At 43.5% G+C, this 19659-nt stretch overlaps 1 protein-coding gene across 2 annotated transcripts in view; it reads right to left on the bottom strand.

Moving 5' to 3' along the window:
- Positions 1 to 1077: 1077 nt before the first annotated feature.
- The window catches only part of FARSB (phenylalanyl-tRNA synthetase subunit beta), a 37712-nt gene continuing 19130 nt past the window's right edge, over positions 1078 to 19659 (bottom strand). The window contains exons 16-17 of one of the 2 annotated variants that reach the window (XM_035335100.1): positions 16389 to 16541; positions 1078 to 1753 (exon numbers count right to left, since the gene is read on the bottom strand). In XM_035335100.1, coding sequence (XP_035190991.1) covers positions 1602 to 1753; positions 16389 to 16541 — 305 coding nt within the window. In that variant the 3' untranslated portion in view covers positions 1078 to 1601. Of the gene's footprint in view, positions 1754 to 13974; positions 15501 to 16388; positions 16542 to 19659 lie in introns of those variants that run through there. The other variant, XM_035335101.1, reaches the window with a different exon arrangement.

The following is a 19659-nucleotide window of genomic DNA, read 5'->3' as shown; positions in this document are numbered from 1 at the left end:
CACTCGAGTCAGTTGTGCAATGTCTGTGCTCTCATTTCACGTCTGTCACGCAGGGATAAGTAAAAACTCCGCTGCCACCCGAGGGGAACCGCAGCGTTCCCAGATGGGCAGCTGCCGGGCATCTCTCGTCAGGTATTGGCGCTTGCACCCCGCAGCCTTGCCCGCTGCCCTCCCACCTGCGGAGTGACAGAGCGCCCACCGAAAAGCCCGCAGGGTTCCAGAGGTAGGGGTGTGCAGGCGCAGCTCCCGGAGCTGTCCTCTTACCTCGTCCTCACCGTTGCACCTCACCTCTTCTCCCACTAGCCAGCGGCTGTTACGTCCTCCCCCAGCACCCGGAGGGCTAACCCGGCACCGCTCCTCCTGGGGCCGGAGGCTGTCCGGCTCCGTGATGGAAACGAGCCACAATAAATTGGCCTAATGCAAACTGCTTGCTGTTGTTAGCGTGCAACATTAGCAATGGTTCTAAGATTGCAAATGAGCGATAGCCAACTTCATTACAAGCTGGTAAGGAGCCTGCTGAAGCACTGAGCTGGCCACCCACGCAGCTGCCTTGCACCAGAGCGGACGCAGCGAGTGCTGCTGTGTCTGGATGGAGCTCCTCAGTTTCCAGGGGAGTGGAGGCACAGTGCACCGCGCTGTTAACTAGTGCCAGAAATCCACCTAGACGAAAATCCTGATCAGTGAGAGGTTTTAGTATAACGTCAGGGGCAGGGCTGCAAGAAAATCAAACTGCCCAAAGCTGCTTGGCCCCTGCTGTGCACCTGGGGTTAAGGAATCCACTGGAAGGGCTACGCAAGTGCAGCAGGGACCATGCTGGCTCGTACAGACAAATATCCCTCAGTCCGACAAAAGCTTTGATATTTTTCAGCTCCTCGTGCAAAAGACCACTGGCATATGCTCTTAAATGCATTGCTCCAATTTGGTTTGGAGCTTCAAAAACCGCTAGGCTTACATCAACCATGGAAAAATTTAATTCCTCCCACTCCCCTTCCTGAATTCAGGATGATATAAAGGAGCAACAGTTATGTCTGGAGTAGGGAAGCAGATATTACACACATCTTGCTTACAAAATATCTCTGGTTTTCATGAAACAAGTTTATTTTCCTCCCCCAGCCATTGATGAGCACATGACAACCGTACAGAAGAAAAGCTCAACTCCTTCGTTCTGCTCACATTCACTCAACATTTGCTCTAATCAATTATCTTATTTCATGCAATAAGAAAAGAATGAGATTCCTGTTATGCAGCCATAATCAGTTACAGTATGAAGCTGTGTCTGTGGAACATTTCTGATTTTGAAAACTAATCATGTGCTCTGCCATTACATTTCTCTTGTAAAACACTGGGCTTTCACCCAACCTGATACATTTTTTCCCCTCCCTTAAAAACATCGGTGGCACAGTCTCATCCTTGATGCCACATTCTTACACTGCCCAACTGCACTGTAAGGAACATACTTACTCACGGAGCCAGACTTGTTTTTTTTTTTTAGTTTATTGAAACTTAAAAGCATAAGCGGATGTTCCCTGCAGAGAAAGACAGAGGAGCAGAGGGTGCTGCGTGTGAAAGTGGACATCTGTAGGAGGACAGAAGTCCGGTCTTCACAGGAAAGGCTCAATATTGATCTCTAGGGCAGAGCACGGCATGGTGAGCTCAAATTTGGTGATAACATCAGGGTGTAGGACTCCGAGTTTCCCAACGCTCTGACCTTTGGCAAAGATCTCAGCACAGCGACCAGGGAAGAAAGCAGAGCCTGTAAAGAAAGCAAGAGAAAAATCAATATTTCTCTGGGCCAAAGAAGTCAATAGGCATTTAACATGGAGAACAAAGCGCTCAGTATTAAACAGTTCTCTGTGCTAAGATGCTAAGAATGGGCTCTCGCTTTCCTGCATTAACAGTTGTCATGATTGATAGCGAACAAGGAAACTGTTTGAGTTAAAAATAAAATGTGAAGCCCAAAGCGTGGGCATTTTTTGCACTCCAGTTGTTTTGACCAAGTTACTCCTGCAGGAGTTAGCGCAGACAAGTCAGAGGGATACTGAAATTCAGAACTTTTGCAGGCTTTAGGCACTGCTTAATACCTGAATGTTTCCCACCTTACTCTGTTTAAGGAAATAAAGCTTGCTGTCATCTAAGGGGTAAGTAGGCACGTCACGCTTGATTACATGTCACATAATTAGAAACAAACTACATTCCTCATCTGGAGAAGAGCTTTTAAGCAGAGTCATATACACTGTAAAACCGGGGAACAATGAACAACTCTCCTAACAGCAGCTCCATTTGCATTTTTTGTCCCTGTTCTGAGCTGAGCGGCATTTTTATCTGATAGCCCTTCGGAAAAGCGAGCCAAACCAAACCAGCAAGCTTCTTCTCAATCCACGTCTTTCGGAGCGTGTGTCCACCTGGGAGCAACAACAGCAAAAGCAGGCACTTCTGTGAGGACAAGGAAAGGCTCCACTGCTGTGCACCCAGAAAGCTCTACTCCCCTCCCAGTTTTGATAAACATTTTCTCCTAAGGTCTCTAATAATGAGGTATGTGGCACCCACATCAACACCTCCTGATGGAACCGGCACTGCAGGTGGTGCTGCCCAAGTGTGCTGCTACTGACACCACCAGAATTCATCACAACAACTGTAGGCAAGCACCATCTGCCATTTGCTCAAATTTAGTAAGATTTAGGATGTTTTAAATGCCTTTCCCTAGAGGGAAACTGCAGAATGTATGTTCTGAGGTAGGAAACTCTTCACAGAGGAAGAGTCTCTTCTCTTTTTGTGGTTCAGCTCAAGCATGATTCAAGTACTGTGATGCTCCAAAAGAAATTGCATTACACTAGAAAAAATGGGCTCTGTGGCCTAAGCTGAAATATGAAGCTTGTGTATACATTATATATATATATAATTTTGTTACTTCCTTCAATTATTTTAATCCTGAAAATGAGAAGAGGGATGGATGTCACGGAAGCAAGGCGTGGTGTGCGGGGCCGCCAGCTAGCAGTGCTGCAGACAGTGCTGTGGCCTCAAAGGAGGAAAGGGGAGAGGATGACACGAGGCTGCTGGAGGCCAGGCTCCCCGCTGCCCTCGTAGCAGCAAGCTGCTCCGCTGTGGTTTTATGGTAGTGGCCTGCACAGAGAAGGGCTCTCTCTGGGGTTGCCACTCAGATACCAGGCAAGTCAGCATCGGAGAACAGCCAGCTGCCCTGCCCTCTCCCCTTGCCTGCATCGTTTTCTCAGTATCCCAAAATCCAACAAAGCATCTCCTGCGAGAGGAGTCGGTGGGTGGGTAGGAGCGAGGCTGCGTCAGCACGGCTGGGGACATCCCTGCGCCAGTTGCCTCTGAGCGGTGTGGAGACAGCCCAGGAGCTGCTCCAGTCAGCCCTCGCCTGTTACCAGTGCTCAGCCCTGGATCCTGCAAAGGAATCGCAGTAATTTCCTTTCTCACTGACAACCCACACTCTGATCGCACCGAATGCTGTTTAAGCTTCAGGAGCAGGACCAGCCCAGGATGTTTCAATGTGTTCACCAGGAGCTATTTAAAAAGGCCATAAAGGGCCAAATTAACCTCAAACCTCGGGACCATTTTGATGGCACTCTGCTCACTAGTGGTCAGGCCCGATCTCTGCCAGCTCCCCGGTGGAAGCAGCTCATTTAAGCTGTGTCTCCTGTAAGGTCTGTAGTCACAACTTGCAGCTCCAGGAATGAGAGCAGCAACTGGGTCTTCGATGTCCATCAGGCTGCAAGTGTGACTTGACTTTACATGGGTACTTCAGTTTTGGCTGCCTCATGAAGTGCGATGGCAGTAGTCAATGATCACAGGGACATTAAGTAACGGTTGAAGAATATTCTGAACCGGTACGTTTTAAATCGTCCAGTTCCGAGCTTAGCTGTGAACACAAACCAACTGCTTCCACTGGACATACAAAAGTGGAATTATTTAGGCGCTGAATTTTTCTGACACGTGACTCTAGCCAAACAGACACTTTCCACTGCCAAGCTGCAGTATTCAGAATGAGCGTTAAAATAAAACTTGACGAAACAAATTTAGAAAAGAAACAAATGCCGCACATACAGATCACTCTGCAGATTGCGGGTGAAAACACAGTCTAAAAATAAAGTACCCTTGTAGTTAGTGGTAAAGGCTTTTCTATTTGAGCATAAAGCTGGTATTGTACCACGGATGTGAGCAGCATACAGTGACGTTCTTTTAGAAACTTGTGTGTAAGCTTATACTGGCACAACAGCAAGAACTAAGCATATGTTAATAATGTTGACATGGTACCCCCCTACAAGACTATGGGAAAAAAATGAAAAAAAGCTTTGACAATACGGTTAATTAAAATACTGAGTCTAATTTGTCTGTTCTTTTGAGCTTGTGTGTAGCCTTGGGAAAGTTACTTTATCTTCTCGCACATCTCGCCCCAAATGTATCATGAGACTTAACCATTTTTAAACTTCAGATATTTGAATGGAGTTAAAAATAATACTGCACTGAATCAACCCATTGCAAAGCCAGTTACCGTCCCTGCAGCTTTGTAACAATTATACATGTTTTTCCTCATTCCGGTTTCACCTCTAGCACCCAGCGGGACAGGCCGAGCCACAGGCTTCTCACAGAGACCAGCTCGGCCATGGGCTGTAACGCCGTGCTCACCGGGGTGAAGAGGACACCGTGCTGAAGGCAGCTTCTGAGACCTGCGCGGCGTCCCATGGTGCCACACAGTTGTGTAAGATCAGGCAAGGGAACGCTGTTGTGTTACCCAGGGCACGGCCAGTCAGTCAGCAGTGAGGCCGAACACGGCCAGGAGGGGACATGAGGCCGTACCCAGCCCTCACAGCCACAGAACCTCCACAGAAGGTCACTTTGGTAGACTGAAGCAGGTAAACTGAGCAGGATTCGTGCTTGCAACCCCCAGAGAGCAGGGGGTGGCTCTCCACCTGAGAAGGAGGAAGGGGAAAAGCTGCTGACGGCTCACGCCTGTACCAGACACCACGCGTTCAGGGGGCCTGCCTGCTGCGGGCCACGCCTGAGGCACTCGGCCTCCTGTGCGCAGCCATTGCTGGGCAATGACCACGACGTTATTTACTTTGAGATTCCTTGCAGCAAAAGATGTAAATACGTAATTAATATCAAGAGGAAACACTTTGCTCCACAGAGGGTAGGACCTTCAAACCACCTCTGCATTTCTAGCTGTGCTAACCCTGAAGTGTTCACGATGTCCCAGGGCACACTCCGCCGTGTGCGCGGTGCCTCACAGATGCGGTGCTCGGGCAGCACTGTTCTTGTCCGACTGGCAGAGCTCAGACAATGAGCCAATTAAAATGAAAGAACCTGCTAAAAGCTTTAGGACCCCATCTGTCTGGCTAACACTTGGCTCTTGCACCAGAGAAACCTGAGCTGAGGAATAGGTTTACGGATGGTTTATGAACTCTAGTTAATAATGAAACTATTCTTGTGACAACTGGCTGCACCGCGGCACGCCTCAGAGGATACCCCTGCTTGCCTGAAAGGCCTCCAGCCTGCGTCCGACAGATGGGGGACCTGAAGTGCCCTGAGCTGAGTGATTCTCCCACAGGTGGTAAACGAGGGAGGTGAGCTCACACCTGGGACTGGGTGGTGGTCCGCGTGTCTCTACCAGGCCACCACAACTGGGAGCAAATGTAAATTTCAGATTAAAAATACTGAAAGCGAAGCATGTAAAGAAAGATAAAACGCAGAAGAAACATATACAGATGTGAGCAGAAAGAGGGGAAAAAAGGAAACGGGCGTTTTGTAGCCAGGGGAGTGATTGGAGTGAAGGACCAACCAAGCCTAGAAAAGGAGATCTGAGGTAGGGGCACCTCCCTGTGCTGGGCAAGCCAGCAGCTGCAGCAGGGCCTGGCCAGTCCTTGCAGCACGACAGTGACCCACAGGAGGCATCAAAATAGCCATAGAACAAAGGTAAGGATGATTTTTCTTGCTTTGCGTGTTTCTTGTAATAACAAGGAAATAGCAGTGGTGTTTTAGGCTCCTAGCAAAGCTTGCGTGTGTGTTGTGGCCTGGGCCATTGTGTCGACTCCTGGAGTAAGGTACAAACCTCAGAGTGAGAGTCAAGGCTGTAGGAAAGATAGGTGCTTACACTGCTTGCACATACAGGGAGTCAGCAAAAATTGCACCATTGTTTTGTTTGAATGTACCCCATGGTAAGCTGACGCCTTGCACTCTTAAGCCCCAGTAAAACCTTGATGCCAGAAGGAATCCAGAGGGTGCCTTCTGTGAAAGGCTAGTGCAGTGACCTACAACTTGCAGCAGGAACTGAAAGCTGGCAGTGGTGTCTGTTGTCCTGTCTGTGTAGCATTGTTATGAATCGTATGGCTGTGAAAGACAGAGAAAGGCCGAGAAAGGCTCTGGCTAGCCAAGTAGCTGCTAAAACACACCTGAAGGCACCGTTATCAGTGAGTGTGCCAGGAGGCGACTGCACGTGTGCTGGTGCAAAATATCCAAAGTCTGCTCTTGTAGATCTGGTTGCTTGTGCTATCAAGCATGCTGAGTGAAAATTCGTTTAAAAACTGCCATTTACTACACCAACCACTTTGAGGACAACAACCTCCTCGCTCTTTTGATACACTCCTTTCTGTTCTGCACACAAATAGTACTTCACAAACTTCACCTTGGAATCCAGCCAGGGATCGTATTGTCCTTGCTGACAGAGACTTACACAATGTCAGAGGAAACCAGAAGGTCTAGCAATGGAAATCCACCTATTAATATGTCAACATTATAATTGCTGGTTGCAAGAAGGGGTGGGGTGAAACACAATATGCATTCCTAAAGAAGAGATGCCAAAGCCAGTCATGTTTTATGCTGATATCCTACACACAAGTGAAAGACAAAAGCTGCTTCTCGTGGCTGCAAGTAAGAATTGAATTTCCAATGTTCAGTGATGTGGAAGTAATACCTTTAATTAAAGCTTCTGTAGCATGTCCTCAAAAATCTGTAATTGCCTTTCTGTATTCAGGCAACGGGGCCACTTTGATTGCTTTGGGGTAATTCTTTGGCCAGTAATCCAATAGAGCATGTAGTCTTTAGCACATTTTCTGGCTAATTGACCCTCAAAAAGCTCTGAGTTCCCTGCACTCTTTGTTGTCAAACACCTTGCACAGTTTCTTTTCTCTGCTTTACACTCCCTCCTTTTCAAAAAGAAATTGATTAAAGTAGTATTATAGGCCTACAGTTGCACTAAGCCTTCAAACCTACTTGTTTGTTCCTATAATTTGAAGGAACATCGGAAGCTGAGGCTTAAGAAGGTAATAGAGAGGAGCTCATGTGGCCTCTGAAGTCTTTCATCTTAATTCCCCATGCCCTTAGTGAAAGGGCAGCTGGTGTGACTGGCTCGTTCTGACTCACCTGTCCAAGTATTTTACCTGTGCTACATTGTATGGAATTTAGTTTTGAGGTTAGTGGTTGTTTTTCTTTTTAGGATCAGGTTCTTCGTGCTTTTGGCTAATTCCTTCTTTAGGCAGATGCATTCAAGTACAAACTCATAGTACGCCATCAGACTAGACGGTACTTTTTTTTTAATAGGCAGCTATCTTTTCTTGTGCGTGTATGCAGCGCAGTCAGGTTCCCAAAACCTTATGCAAAAAGCTCCCCAGCTGCAGCAACCTCAAAACCACATCTTGTCTACCTTAAGCTACTTCTTAAAAATCAGAGACCTCAACTCTTGCTGAGATTTCTGTGATCGCTGTAAGGCTAATTTCTCTTTTCAGTGAGAAGCAAACTTTATAGCATTTTAAGACTATTTAGAGATCAATGATACTGTTCTGCAAATACAAACTTAGAACGTACATCTTTGAAATACTGTCCTCTATTCTGGAGCCAGCTGTTGCAGTCATGTTAAGAAAGAGTTGCACTGAAGATGGGGAAGGCAGAGGTAGCAGTTTTTTCCCCTCATCTGCCTTGAGAACAGAGGCCAATGCAGACTTCTAGGCTCTAGCTTCATTTTTCATTCTTGTTGTGGCAGAGGATGTGTTGGGTGTTAGTGGATGTCCAGAGGTTGTCAAGAACATAACAGGTTCAGAGCTTACTTCTTCTGTTGTCCTCTGGATTTGAGTACTGTCAGGACGAGTTAAGATGATGTGCATCACGGCAGTGTGTTCCTGCCTTTTCTAACAGAAGGCACCATGTGGATGGGTGCTGAGGCTAAGGAGAGCAGACATCTGGGTCACTGATCCAGGTAACAGGATATCACATAGTCAGCGATGAAGTATCATTGTGACTACCTACATCATGTTCACAGAAAAAGTGAGTAGAAAACCTAGAAAGAATTTTATCATTCATGTATTTTTCTATAAATCAATATTTGTGTACCAAGCTCAATAAATTTGCATTCGTGTGGCAGTTGCAAGAAACAGCAATTCTTTGCTGGACTTGAGCTGCACTGTAGAGATACCGTTACATAGCTCAGCTTTGTTTTTAGGCCAGTCCTGAAATCCAGCTTTATCTGAAACGTTAGTTTGTCCTGTCTAAAAGTCCCAAGCCCAACTTGATAGCATGTCACAGCTAACTTTTTGTTCCGTGACTGCTTTTGTCCCTCTTTAAGTATCAAGAGAAAAATTCACCTTTCACATAAGAATCCTTCAGAAAGGAGGAAACAATAAACCATATTCTATGGTTGAGGGCTGTAGAATACTCCATGTTGCACAGTAAGCCAGGAGGTTTTAGCCTTTGGCCTCTGCTTTCACAGAGGCATCAGAGGGTAACAAGAACCAGCACTGTCAGTCTGCAAGCCTACGATAATACGTGGCAGTTGGCATGATGTTTGTGCATCCCGTGCCCTGGACCAAGCTGTGTTCCCCTCCCAGGATGACCTGACACCACTTGCTGAGACAGACAGCAGCCACCTGATGGTATGCGTTTATGGCTACCACATTTCATGCTGTGCAGAAAATGACTTAAACTTCCACGAAATGGTATGTAATTAAGATACGAATCTCAGCGGATGCTGAATCTGTTAGCCAGGGTTAGCAACTGAGCCTTCTTTTGTAGCCCAGAGCCCTCTGGTCAAAGCACATGGCTGTACCCCTAGGAACAGAACTGCTTGAACCAGCCGACTGTGAGCCAGCCCGGGACCAGAAGCAAGGCTGTGACTATAAATGTGGCGATTAAAAATAAATGTGGTGATTTGCTTCTGGACCCAAACAAGGAACGTCTTTGCCTAGGCTGAGCCTGCACCAGCTCAGCATGTCTTTGCTATCCACTGTTTTCTAATTCGTGCAGTACAAGTGAAGGTAGAGTCAATTCCTCTACCAGAGACTCGCTGATCTTAATGCCCTGCACTGACACTGATGTAAAAGTTTGAGACAAAAATCTTACAGACTCATGTTTAAAGCTTTATGGCATATCTAACTGTGAGGAAATGTGTGTCATGCTGAGCTTGAAGCGCTGTCACTGCCTCTGCACCACAGGTCAAAAGTCAAACCAGAGAACTGCTTAGCTACAGTGTCACAGCAATGTCAAGACGTGCCAGCACGCACTGGGCCTTCGCGTAGGGCCCCGATGAGAACGGATGAGGTACGCACCCGACGTTGTGTTGTTATCAGCCACCGCGCTTTGGGCTGATGCCGCCCTAAACACCGGTTTCGTAACTGCCAGCCAGCAGCATGTCTCTGCATCTTTATTAAAACAGATGCGCGTGTGGGAAGAGGTTTTCATTGGATCACAAAAGAAGCCCTTCACTTCAAAAACAAAACCAAATAATTAAAAAAAAAAGCCCTCCCCCCCTGCCCAGAAAAAAGCTATGACACTGAGGATAAATAAAACCAGCATTATTTTAAAAGCCCGGCGTACTGCGGTGATTACTATGGCTACAAATTTAATAAGATCCCCGATCACAGCATTACTGTTGTAGTGAAGATGAAATCAGAGGAGCACTTAGCTCTGGTTGGAGCAGGGGGGCCAGAGCAGGGCGATGCTGTGCCAGGGGAGCCGGCGCTGTGCCCGCCTGTCAGCTCGCCGGCACTGCCCCTGCCCGCGGAGCAAGGTCTGCAATTTGCTGCTATTTCTGCTCACCGGCTGGGATGAATCATCTCTTATGGAGAGGGCTTTGCAACAGCTACGCTGAAAACAGTTTCTGATGAAGAAATAATTTTCTATTTCAAAACGTAAGGAGACAGTATTAAAAAAAAAAAAGCAAATGACCTAATTCTGCGTTATGTAACCCAAGTTGTGCCAGACTTCAGAAATTCTTGATGCAGGGAAGATTTTTATCTTAGGCTTGCTCTGATGTGTGATTAAAAAAGATAGTTGCCTTCGGGGGCAAAAAACCAATATAACTCTGAAGAGGCCTCCCCAGTAAAGGAACAGCAGAGGAGCAAAGACTAAATGCTAGGGAGGAGAAACCAACGTCTCGGGCTCAAACACAAACAGCAGTGTTTCAGATGGCTCTGTGAGGTGACAGAAACTGGCAGAAATAAAGTCTAGGCATCTTGAGAAGCACTGCTACTGTTCGGAGCATCCCTGATCTGTCAGAACCAAAGGCGATGAGAAGGAAGAATTGTAACCTTTATCGGTTAGTACTTGAAAAAAACATCGGTTGTCTCCTCACAAGCTGACTTGACACCCTTCCCCAAAATATTTCTGTAGTTTCCATGGATTTTTTTCCTCCCACTATTATACCACAGGAAACATAGCTCTGCGTGAGGCAATTTGAAGGTGTTTGCCATCTGAAATCATCTGAATTTGAGAAACAAGTATTTTCTTTGTTCTTACTCAACATTTCATACGTGGGGAAAAACCATCTGTCAAACGTGGCTTGGTAATGTAAGTGTCAAGGACAGAAGTCTAACTAACCTCTTGTTGCCCCATGCTGTGCTAAAAGAACATACTTTTATTCTACCCGATCATCTTTTTTTTTGGGATAAGCTTTGTGCAACCATTATAGGCTGTCATGAAGGCACATTCAAGAACTGCCAGCAGAGGAACTGAAACGACCATAGGAATAGCAAAAAGCCCTCCTCAAACTGACATTTGATAACCTCTATTTTTTTTCCTCTGTAACAAAGAAGGATTATGTAACACAAAGCTAATGAAATGAGACTTATTTCCAGAAACTAACCATGGGTTCTGCCACAAACTGTTTCAGTGTTGCTTGCCAAAACTGCTTCACTTCCACTAGCAAGGCACGTCTGAGATGTCCAGTGATACAGCATTCTGTCAAATCTCAATAGATTGCATTTATCTGTAGAAACTCCAGACACTGCAGGCTCCTGACTTGGCTAATTAAATGAAATAAGCAACTCTCTCCTGTTCTGCATCTTCGCCAGGTACCTCCTTGGGTGTTAATTCGATTACAGTCAAATTTGAAGTATCAACGCTGGCGTGGGAAGATGCTTGATAGGACCTGGCTTAACTTTGTAGGGATTTAGTTCCTATAAACTGGAAGTGTTGTATTTACAGGAAGGAAATAAAGAGCAGAGATAATAGCTAATTAAAAGGACATTAAGTGAACAGCCACACCCAATCCATTAGATAATTTAACTTCGGCTGTTAGAACTGTAATTTTTCATATAACTAAGCTCTATTGATGCTGCAGGGAAAATTGCTCAAGACCAAGTGTGAGAAACTAATTGGGAAGTCGTAAGGTCTGCAAGTAGGAAAGCCAAGAGAACCAGTGACAAGTAGCTGATTTTGCAAGATGCTTTATAGTGAAGCCATCGTAACGCCCAGTGGTAGAATTCCTAAAAATCCTTGCAGAATCAGGGTAATATGTTTAAAAGTAGTAAAATGAATCGGATGAAAGCAAACACAAAAAACCTGTCCCTGCCTCTTAGTCCCATTAATGCCTGAGCTGCCTGTAAGAAAAAAATCTAAACAGGAGCACACATTTCCTTCATTTATCTATGAGTAAACACACAAACCTTGACACGCATGATGCAATGCTTGCCAAGACAGGAAACTGAAAAGCCAGGAATGCTACTGAGAGCAATCAAGCTTGAATGCATTAAACCAGAACAGGTATTAATAATGCCAAGTTCAACATGGGTACTAAACCTCTGTATTACCATCTGCTAATCTAAACTGATCACCAGAGATAGATGCAGGGGCTCAATTCTATACACGTAACTCAGAATTAGTCCTGGACTTCCCTCCTCTTGTCTTGTGAATTGAGATTAACTTTGAACAGAGATTTAGACTGTGATTTGTTGTGTAATTATTATTATAAATGTTTATTTATGTCCTTAGTTATGGAGATAACTATTACACCTCTAATTTCACAGCTAAGCCTTATTAAATGAGAAGCTATTGCTATGATTTACTGTGGAATTAAAATTTTCTGCACTTTACCACACCTTTTGTTTAATTAAGGGCTGTAAAAAAAAAAAGGATTTTTTTTTCCAAGACAACTGTCAATTACTAAAGGAAATGAGACTTGGTAGGCATGTAAGTATGCATTTATTAAGCATGCATTTCTCTTGAACACAAACGGGCTGACTTCCCAACCTTACTAAACTGTTAAATACTCTAAAAGAATGAATGGCATAAACATTTTTTAAAAAAACAAACACAACGCATATGTATGTAAGACTTCAGCGTAAATGTACGAGTCAAAAATGTACAAAAAATAGCTGATGTCATAAGCTCGTGCTGTTCATGGACTGTTGTCCCATGAATACTATTATTTCATCACATATCCATAGTCAGGGCAGGCAGTGTGACACAGTGAAGCAGGCCTGATTCACAGATTTACCATTAAAGTTTTCAGTGAACATGTCCAGTTGCTTTACTTTCATAAAATATGGGGATTTTCCCTTCTTAAACAGTTTGTGCCTAATTCATTTACATTTGCAAGGTAAAGAGACACTTAGAAGGTACAGCAAAAATAGGGCTGCTTTCCTTAAATCAGGGACAATCATTCAAATATTTTAAGGTGGGTGAGGGTAATAATACCTTACACCTCACACCGCACCCTTGAAGACTGATAGAGAATCCACCATTAGTATTTACTACGCATAAACTCTTTTTTAGCTTAAGCAGAACTTTACTGTGGACCCAAATCCCATGAGGAACATTGCCTTTTGTGATCCCAGTCCTGATTTCTGGAAGAGAATAGTCATCTAGGGCACAGGATGACCAAAATGTGGCAAAAAACGTACCTGTTTCTGCAGATTAAAATAAAAAAACCTTCCAATATAGTTATCAGAATGCCACTAATTTTCACTTCAAGGGAAGTGAAAACAATTAAAGTCATGTAAAAAAAAAAAAAGCCACAATTCCATTACATAGGAATACCTAACATTTGTTGGCTCCTTCTATTTGTAGGTGTGTGCTTTAAAAATGTTTTGATCTGACTTTGTTTACTTCCTAGTCATACACATTCACAGTGACCTGTGCACTTTGTTAATGATATGGAACTGGCTAAAATTCTGACATATTTTTTATGCAAAAGAAGGTATGCTCCATAATACACAGGTTTGAGGAGGATGCAGTAATTGTACTCATCTGTTCGGTGTTTCTAAAACATACCCAGAGTGCTTCTAGGCCAGTAACTGTAGAGTTCAGCAAGTCTACTCCGTGTATTTTAAATCAGTGGGTAGCATTTCGGAGTTCTGTCTTTGAAATTTTACAATTTTCTGTATATAGTGGTCATAAGGAAAGAAGTATCCCCAGTGACTTTAAGAAACTGAGAAGTACTGAGTACCAAATGTATACTGAAAGCCTTCAATTCAGCCACTCAACACCCTCCCTTCCTTAAAGCTGCCCTAAACACTTCATTTATTACCTAGCTCAGATTACACCAAACGCCAGGGGACCGTCACAATTTCACCCATATTTTCTAGCATCTGTACTTTTTTCCGCAGGTGTTGCTATAAAGGCAAAAAGGCTCTGACCTTAAGGTCAAATCACAGGGCGCTTAGGTGGTGGCAGACAGCAGGGGCTTAAATAACCATGATTTGCACGTATGGATCAAAGAAGAATATAGCAGAGGCATTTTGTTTTTCCAAGTGTATTTGGGAAAGAGGCAAATATGTGCCCAGTACATCTCTCTTCTATCTATTCTTTGTTGCTTACTCAAACATTTTTCCCAGTATTGTTTTCCAGTAATCACTGGAGCCATTTTAATCAGTCACACAAGGAATAAAGCTGGACTAAAGCCCTACCTTCACACTGTGTTGCAAACTAGTCCCAAGTTTTGCTAAGATCACATACAGAAAACGTACCTGGAAATTCTCTAAGTCAGAATCAGTGTTGTAGGATAAACTCATTTCTCAGTGTATAAACGTTAATTTGGCACAGGCAATAAAAAAGCATGCTCCATAAAGATGCATCTCAAAATCCATGCCATGTGTAATGTCCTGATTTAAAACCTGAAGTAACTAGTACTGCTCTCTTTCTGAATTATTTCAGTGTGCTGCAGTCTCTTAAGATGTTATAGGATATCCTTCTGCCTCCCTCCTCCCCCCGACTCTGCAATTGACCTTACTCCATCATCTGCTGATATTTTCTCTCACGCACGCTTAACTCAGAGACTGCAAAGCGAGTCAAAAACAAACCCCTCTAAACTACTTTGACTTCCAGCCATCTCTGCAGTCAAGGTCTTTTAAGTAAGTTGGTGCAGTGACGCTGCATTCCCTTTGGCACCGGAGTATCAGCCATCTGCATTGTTACTGAGGTTAAATTCCAATGTCAGGAGAACTGCAAGGATCTACATGCCATCCCGGGGGAATTTCTGAATCGCTGGTGAAACAGAAAGTAGTAGGCACTTCTGTCTACAGCCAAAAGCCACAAACTGCCTGTGATATATTGCATATGACAAGGCATAATCCATCCTTTACACTAAATGCATTGTGTAGTAACATCATGGGAATGCAGGGATTTTGGAAGGATATTGCAAATCCACAGCATCAGGAATACTAAGCAGTGCTAGGATCTAGAAATAACTTCTTCATTGTATAAGGACTGCTCTTTGAGATCTTTTTCCCAGTTGCTTAAGTCAGTCATACATTATCAAAGTGCTATAGTACAGAATATAAAACATTTGCAAGTATTTTTACTACAGCAAACTGGATATGTCTATTCAAAACAAGTTACAGAGGGTTTTGAGAGAGAACCTGACAGTTCGGTTTGACCGTCACTTCAACGGCAGCTGAGTACCCAGCTCCTTAAGGCTCTTCTAAATGCCTCAAATAACATTTGCTGTTACCTGTTCTGTACTTGGCGGAATTAGAACAAAACCCACAATTGTTTAAAGAGCCCTCTGGTCAACCTGAAAATCATAACGATTTTAATTAGGAAAATCTTTGAAAGTCTGCCTAAACAGTACTGAGCAAACTACTTTGTGGAAAAAACGGGAGGAGAGGGGCAGGGAATCAATGTATCACAACTGTGCATTAAAAAACTGCTAGGAGACCCCTTGGTTTAAGTGTTATGTTCAGTGTTTCTGGCAGCACACAGTAAAACCAGGAGGCATCTACCAACTTGGTGTTACAGTTTTACAAATAGGCAAGCTCCTCAGGCTGTCGGGGATCCTGTAAGTGCAGAAAAAGGGCACTTCTTCAAGCTGAGCCAATTTATGTCGTTATTGTACAAGCATCTGTGCACCAGTGCTCAGAAGTATAACTGCAAGCTGCCATCCCTGCAGTCTTGCTTTTCTGTAGTGTAATTATTACACTGTTATTTTAGTTAACAGAAGAGATTAGCTGCTGGTGCTTGTTCTCTGGCATCAATCTCATTACTCCTTCAATAAAGCAATATGGTCAGCTTGCTTTCTTTATCTCTTCCATGCATATGCACGTACGTGCACAGAAGAGTCTCTGCACTTAAGGGTGTTATTTTTAATTCATGGGCAGCTTCCTCTGTACGGAGAATGAGAGGCCTGTTAAACAACTGCTTGTCTAAGCAGTCTCGGAGACAGCAAGCAGGTCTTTGAATAAAAGATGTACATCTTCACATGAATATAGAAATAAAAGCTGCATATATAGATAAAGGGTATAGATAAAGCTATAAACTGAAAGATCAGGTGTAAGAAGCTTTCTTTTCCAGGCACTGTTACCCAAAGAGGACATAGCAGGTATCTGGCATATACATTAATTCAGTGAATTCCTACTTACCTTATCAGTGGATTAATTCACTGTAAACACTCTATGAAGTTTATGGCATACACTTTGAGGCTCCTTCTCTCCTTAAAAAGCTGTCAACTTGCGGTTTATATAAAGAACAGCTTGCAGAAAAACACTAAGCCTGTTTTACAATCAGTGAATGCAGTTAATGCCTTTTCGTTTATACTGTGGTGTGGTAGCGTATCATAAAATCTCTTGGTGCCTACTGCTGACAACGGGAAGTTCACCTCACGTTGTAGGGGAACACCTGAGTGCAACACCAAGCTCTGCAGGACATAGATGTAGCGTATTCCTTACCTTCAGTTGCCTTGATCACATATCCCTTCTCCTCGCTTGGTGGTACTTCCAGAAGTTGCATGACCCTGTCCAGCAAACCATGGATAATCTCAAACCCAGGGCTCTTGTTGTAATAAACGGCACATAAATGCCTGTAGTTTCTTGCACCTACATCTGAAGAAGAAGGAAGTAATTACATTATCTGGGAAACCTTATGCTTTCAACCTTGCCTTTTTCATCTGTTTTCTTCTGCTACTGCCTGAGAAAGGAGAAATAAGAACATAAAATGGCCTCTCTGATGCACCTATCTAAGGAAATAAGGGGATTTCTTTAACCTACTAGCTCTCACAATCTGAAACGTAGATTTCAAGTGTCCCATGTCTTGGGCAGGAAATATGGTTGTTAAATACAAGCATCTCTAGACAATGACAAGTACCAGGCATATAGTTAAGTGCTAAAGACATTCAAAACAGACAAGTTTTCTTACTGAGTTTTTGCATTTTGACTAGCGGTGTTGCTGAGAAAACTAGATACTGATAAAACTCAGTTGCAGAATAATTACCTACATAAAACAACTGGCCCACAACTTGAAATGCCCAATAACGTGAACAAGGTAATCTGTGGCAAGATCTAAATTCACACAGGTTTCCAAACCACAACTGTTGCTTTTCATCATCATCTTGGACAGCCCTGAAACCAAGTGACTACGTGCTACTTCCTAGGAACTTGAGACTGCGATACAAATGTGTCCCACTTTGGACAGTTCCTTAACTCAAAACCCTACTTTCTCCCTACTGTAGATTTTCTTACATTACTAATTTCATCAAAAAATGTATTTTTACACTTTCAAGTTGAATATGTAGCTGTATGTTCCTATACTTGTACCTTCAGGCTATACTGTTGCTATACATACACCATCTAGGACTACTGTGGTCTATTTAGAAGCTTTACTCATTGCAGACTTCAGGGTTTTTAGTTTTTTGAAAAAAAAATGATCTAGGAACAGAGTAACAAGCTGATGGTCACAGCTGCCAGTTCTGCTATGGTGAAATGCAAAATACTGATTAATGTGGTGAATTCATTTATTGCCTTCAGGTCTTCACCCTCTCAAAGTTGAACGGCAAGTGTGTGTTCAGCACAGCTGGTGTAACAAGGGAAGAAATTGTTCAAAGTAGGGGAGGAACTCTCTACTATCTTCTATCTTCTTCCTCTGGAAATCCATATGCTTTGGAACTATCTTCAGTATAAAGGTACATTATGTTTCTGTTTGGACCAGACCTGCAGTTCTTAAGGCAATCTCCTGATCATCCCCACCTACCATGCTTCTGTTCACTGCGAAGCAATCCTGCAGCACCTAAACTGGAGTCCTTCAGTTGCACTTTGGCTGGGAAAGGTGTTTCAGAAGGACACCAAAACAGCTCAGAGCACTAAAGGGCATTCAGCACATTTTCACTACAGCTAGTCAAAAACACAGCTTGTTTTTTACAACATGGAGTGCAAGTCATCAGCTGATCTCCTTTTGTATTGCACTGCTTTGTGGTATTGACACAGTGAAACAAGTTACAGCCAGATTTCCATGCATAAACTTCTTTCCATTCTATAAAGTCCTCTGGTAACTGTGGACTTGCAGTTGTTCATATCTAGACACATTCTCATCTTCACCTCTTCCTCTTAGCGGTAGTTATAGGGAAAAAAAATATTTACTGACAGCATTTGCTTAAAAAAATCATAATAGAAATCCTTAAGATCTCCGGCTAATTGTAACATTTGAGAGGAAAAGGGGAATAAGAACTTCTTCAGTAGTGAAGGAATGAAGGAGTAAAAAGAACAACTCCACCTGGCCTGCAAGTTAAGGCAGGCCTGTACCACCTGACGTAAAGTTGCATGAGTAGGGCTTTCAGATTTCTTTCCTGGAAATCAGCCAAAAGCAATGCACATGAAATCTAGTATATTACAGGGTGAATTATGTTCTTTATACAGCGAAACTGTGTGCACAATGGGCATTTATCAGGACTTTTGGTCACAAAGCATCTCAGTCAGACTCAGTGTTCCCAGGAAAAAGGAGCTGCACTGCATGCTGCCCAGAGAGACAGCGCAGTTCAAGATGCCTACGTGGTGAGTGACTTAATTCACAGGAGGTGCAGCTGCACCCGCAGTCTAAACTGTCTGGAGGTTCTGGATGGAAGTCTCAGAACTGCCTACCACTTGAGAAGTTAGACACCTAGTAAATCTACAGCTTGCTTATTTGGTCTGACTGACCATTTAGTAAGAGAGATCTATCAAAAACTAAACAGGAAAAGGTTTACCAAGTGGACAGAGAAAAGGGGATTCAAAAGGAACACAAAATACAGGAACAAGAGCCTACATAAGAGATGAAAGCACAGCCTTTATGAGCCAAAAGTCATTTCAAACTTCTAGAGCAGCAACCTGGCAATATAGCCTTAAGTTTTCTTGACAGTCACTGAAAGCTGGACTTACTGTGCCAGTAATTCTGCGTTTTGTCACTTGGGAAACCTTTCCTGCCATTATTATAACTTGCAGTATTAAGTAATGATGGAGAATTCAATCCTGAAGTTTTATATTACAATAGCAACACAGAAAAGTAAAGGTTGCAGAGAAGACGTCAATAAACACAACATCTGACTCTTGTTCTCGTAGCAAGCTGGCTGTTCAGTCGCATCATTGTGTCTGTTTCCTGGCTCTAATAAGATGCCAGTCAGTAATCCACAGTCACCAATCCGCAGTCACCAATGGTGGCTGATCTATTTTCATGTTGTGTTGTCCAATGGAAAAGAAGAAAGTGTTCTCCCCTTCCTCAAGTCTTCATTTGTTCCTAGGAAAGCAAGCTTTCTGGGCTAGATACTCAGTAGCATGGTTTCACTTTTCTCCGATCGTTACGCTCGTGGAACGTGACAACTATCTGAACTTCATTTCGTTACTGTTCAGAGGCGGTGGTGTCTTCAGATCACTATTCTTAACTAAAGCATCAGAAAGAAATGCATACAACAACTCTTCTATCTCATGATTTCAACCCAACTGTGAAGATCTTTGGTAAAGTAAAGGATGCGTTTTGAAGCATTCCAAAAAGCTGTGTTATAGAACTTACTCCTTTCCAGTTACGCTACAACACAAGAAGTTCATTCACTGCAGACAATAGGAGAGGAAAAAGTATTAGGAACTGTATGTAAAAGCTGGCGGATGTTAGAAATGCTTTGGTTCCTTGTAACTCACTTAAGAGATCTCTTGTGTCATGCCATGAAGCAATTCTATTTTTTAAATTGGCCTGCCAAGT

This window comes from Oxyura jamaicensis, chromosome 9 (assembly GCF_011077185.1).
Source record: "Oxyura jamaicensis isolate SHBP4307 breed ruddy duck chromosome 9, BPBGC_Ojam_1.0, whole genome shotgun sequence".
NCBI classification, from domain to species: Eukaryota; Metazoa; Chordata; class Aves; order Anseriformes; family Anatidae; genus Oxyura; species Oxyura jamaicensis.
The sequence above is the reverse complement of the archived record's forward strand: the minus strand, read 5'-3'. Positions and strand labels throughout refer to the sequence as shown.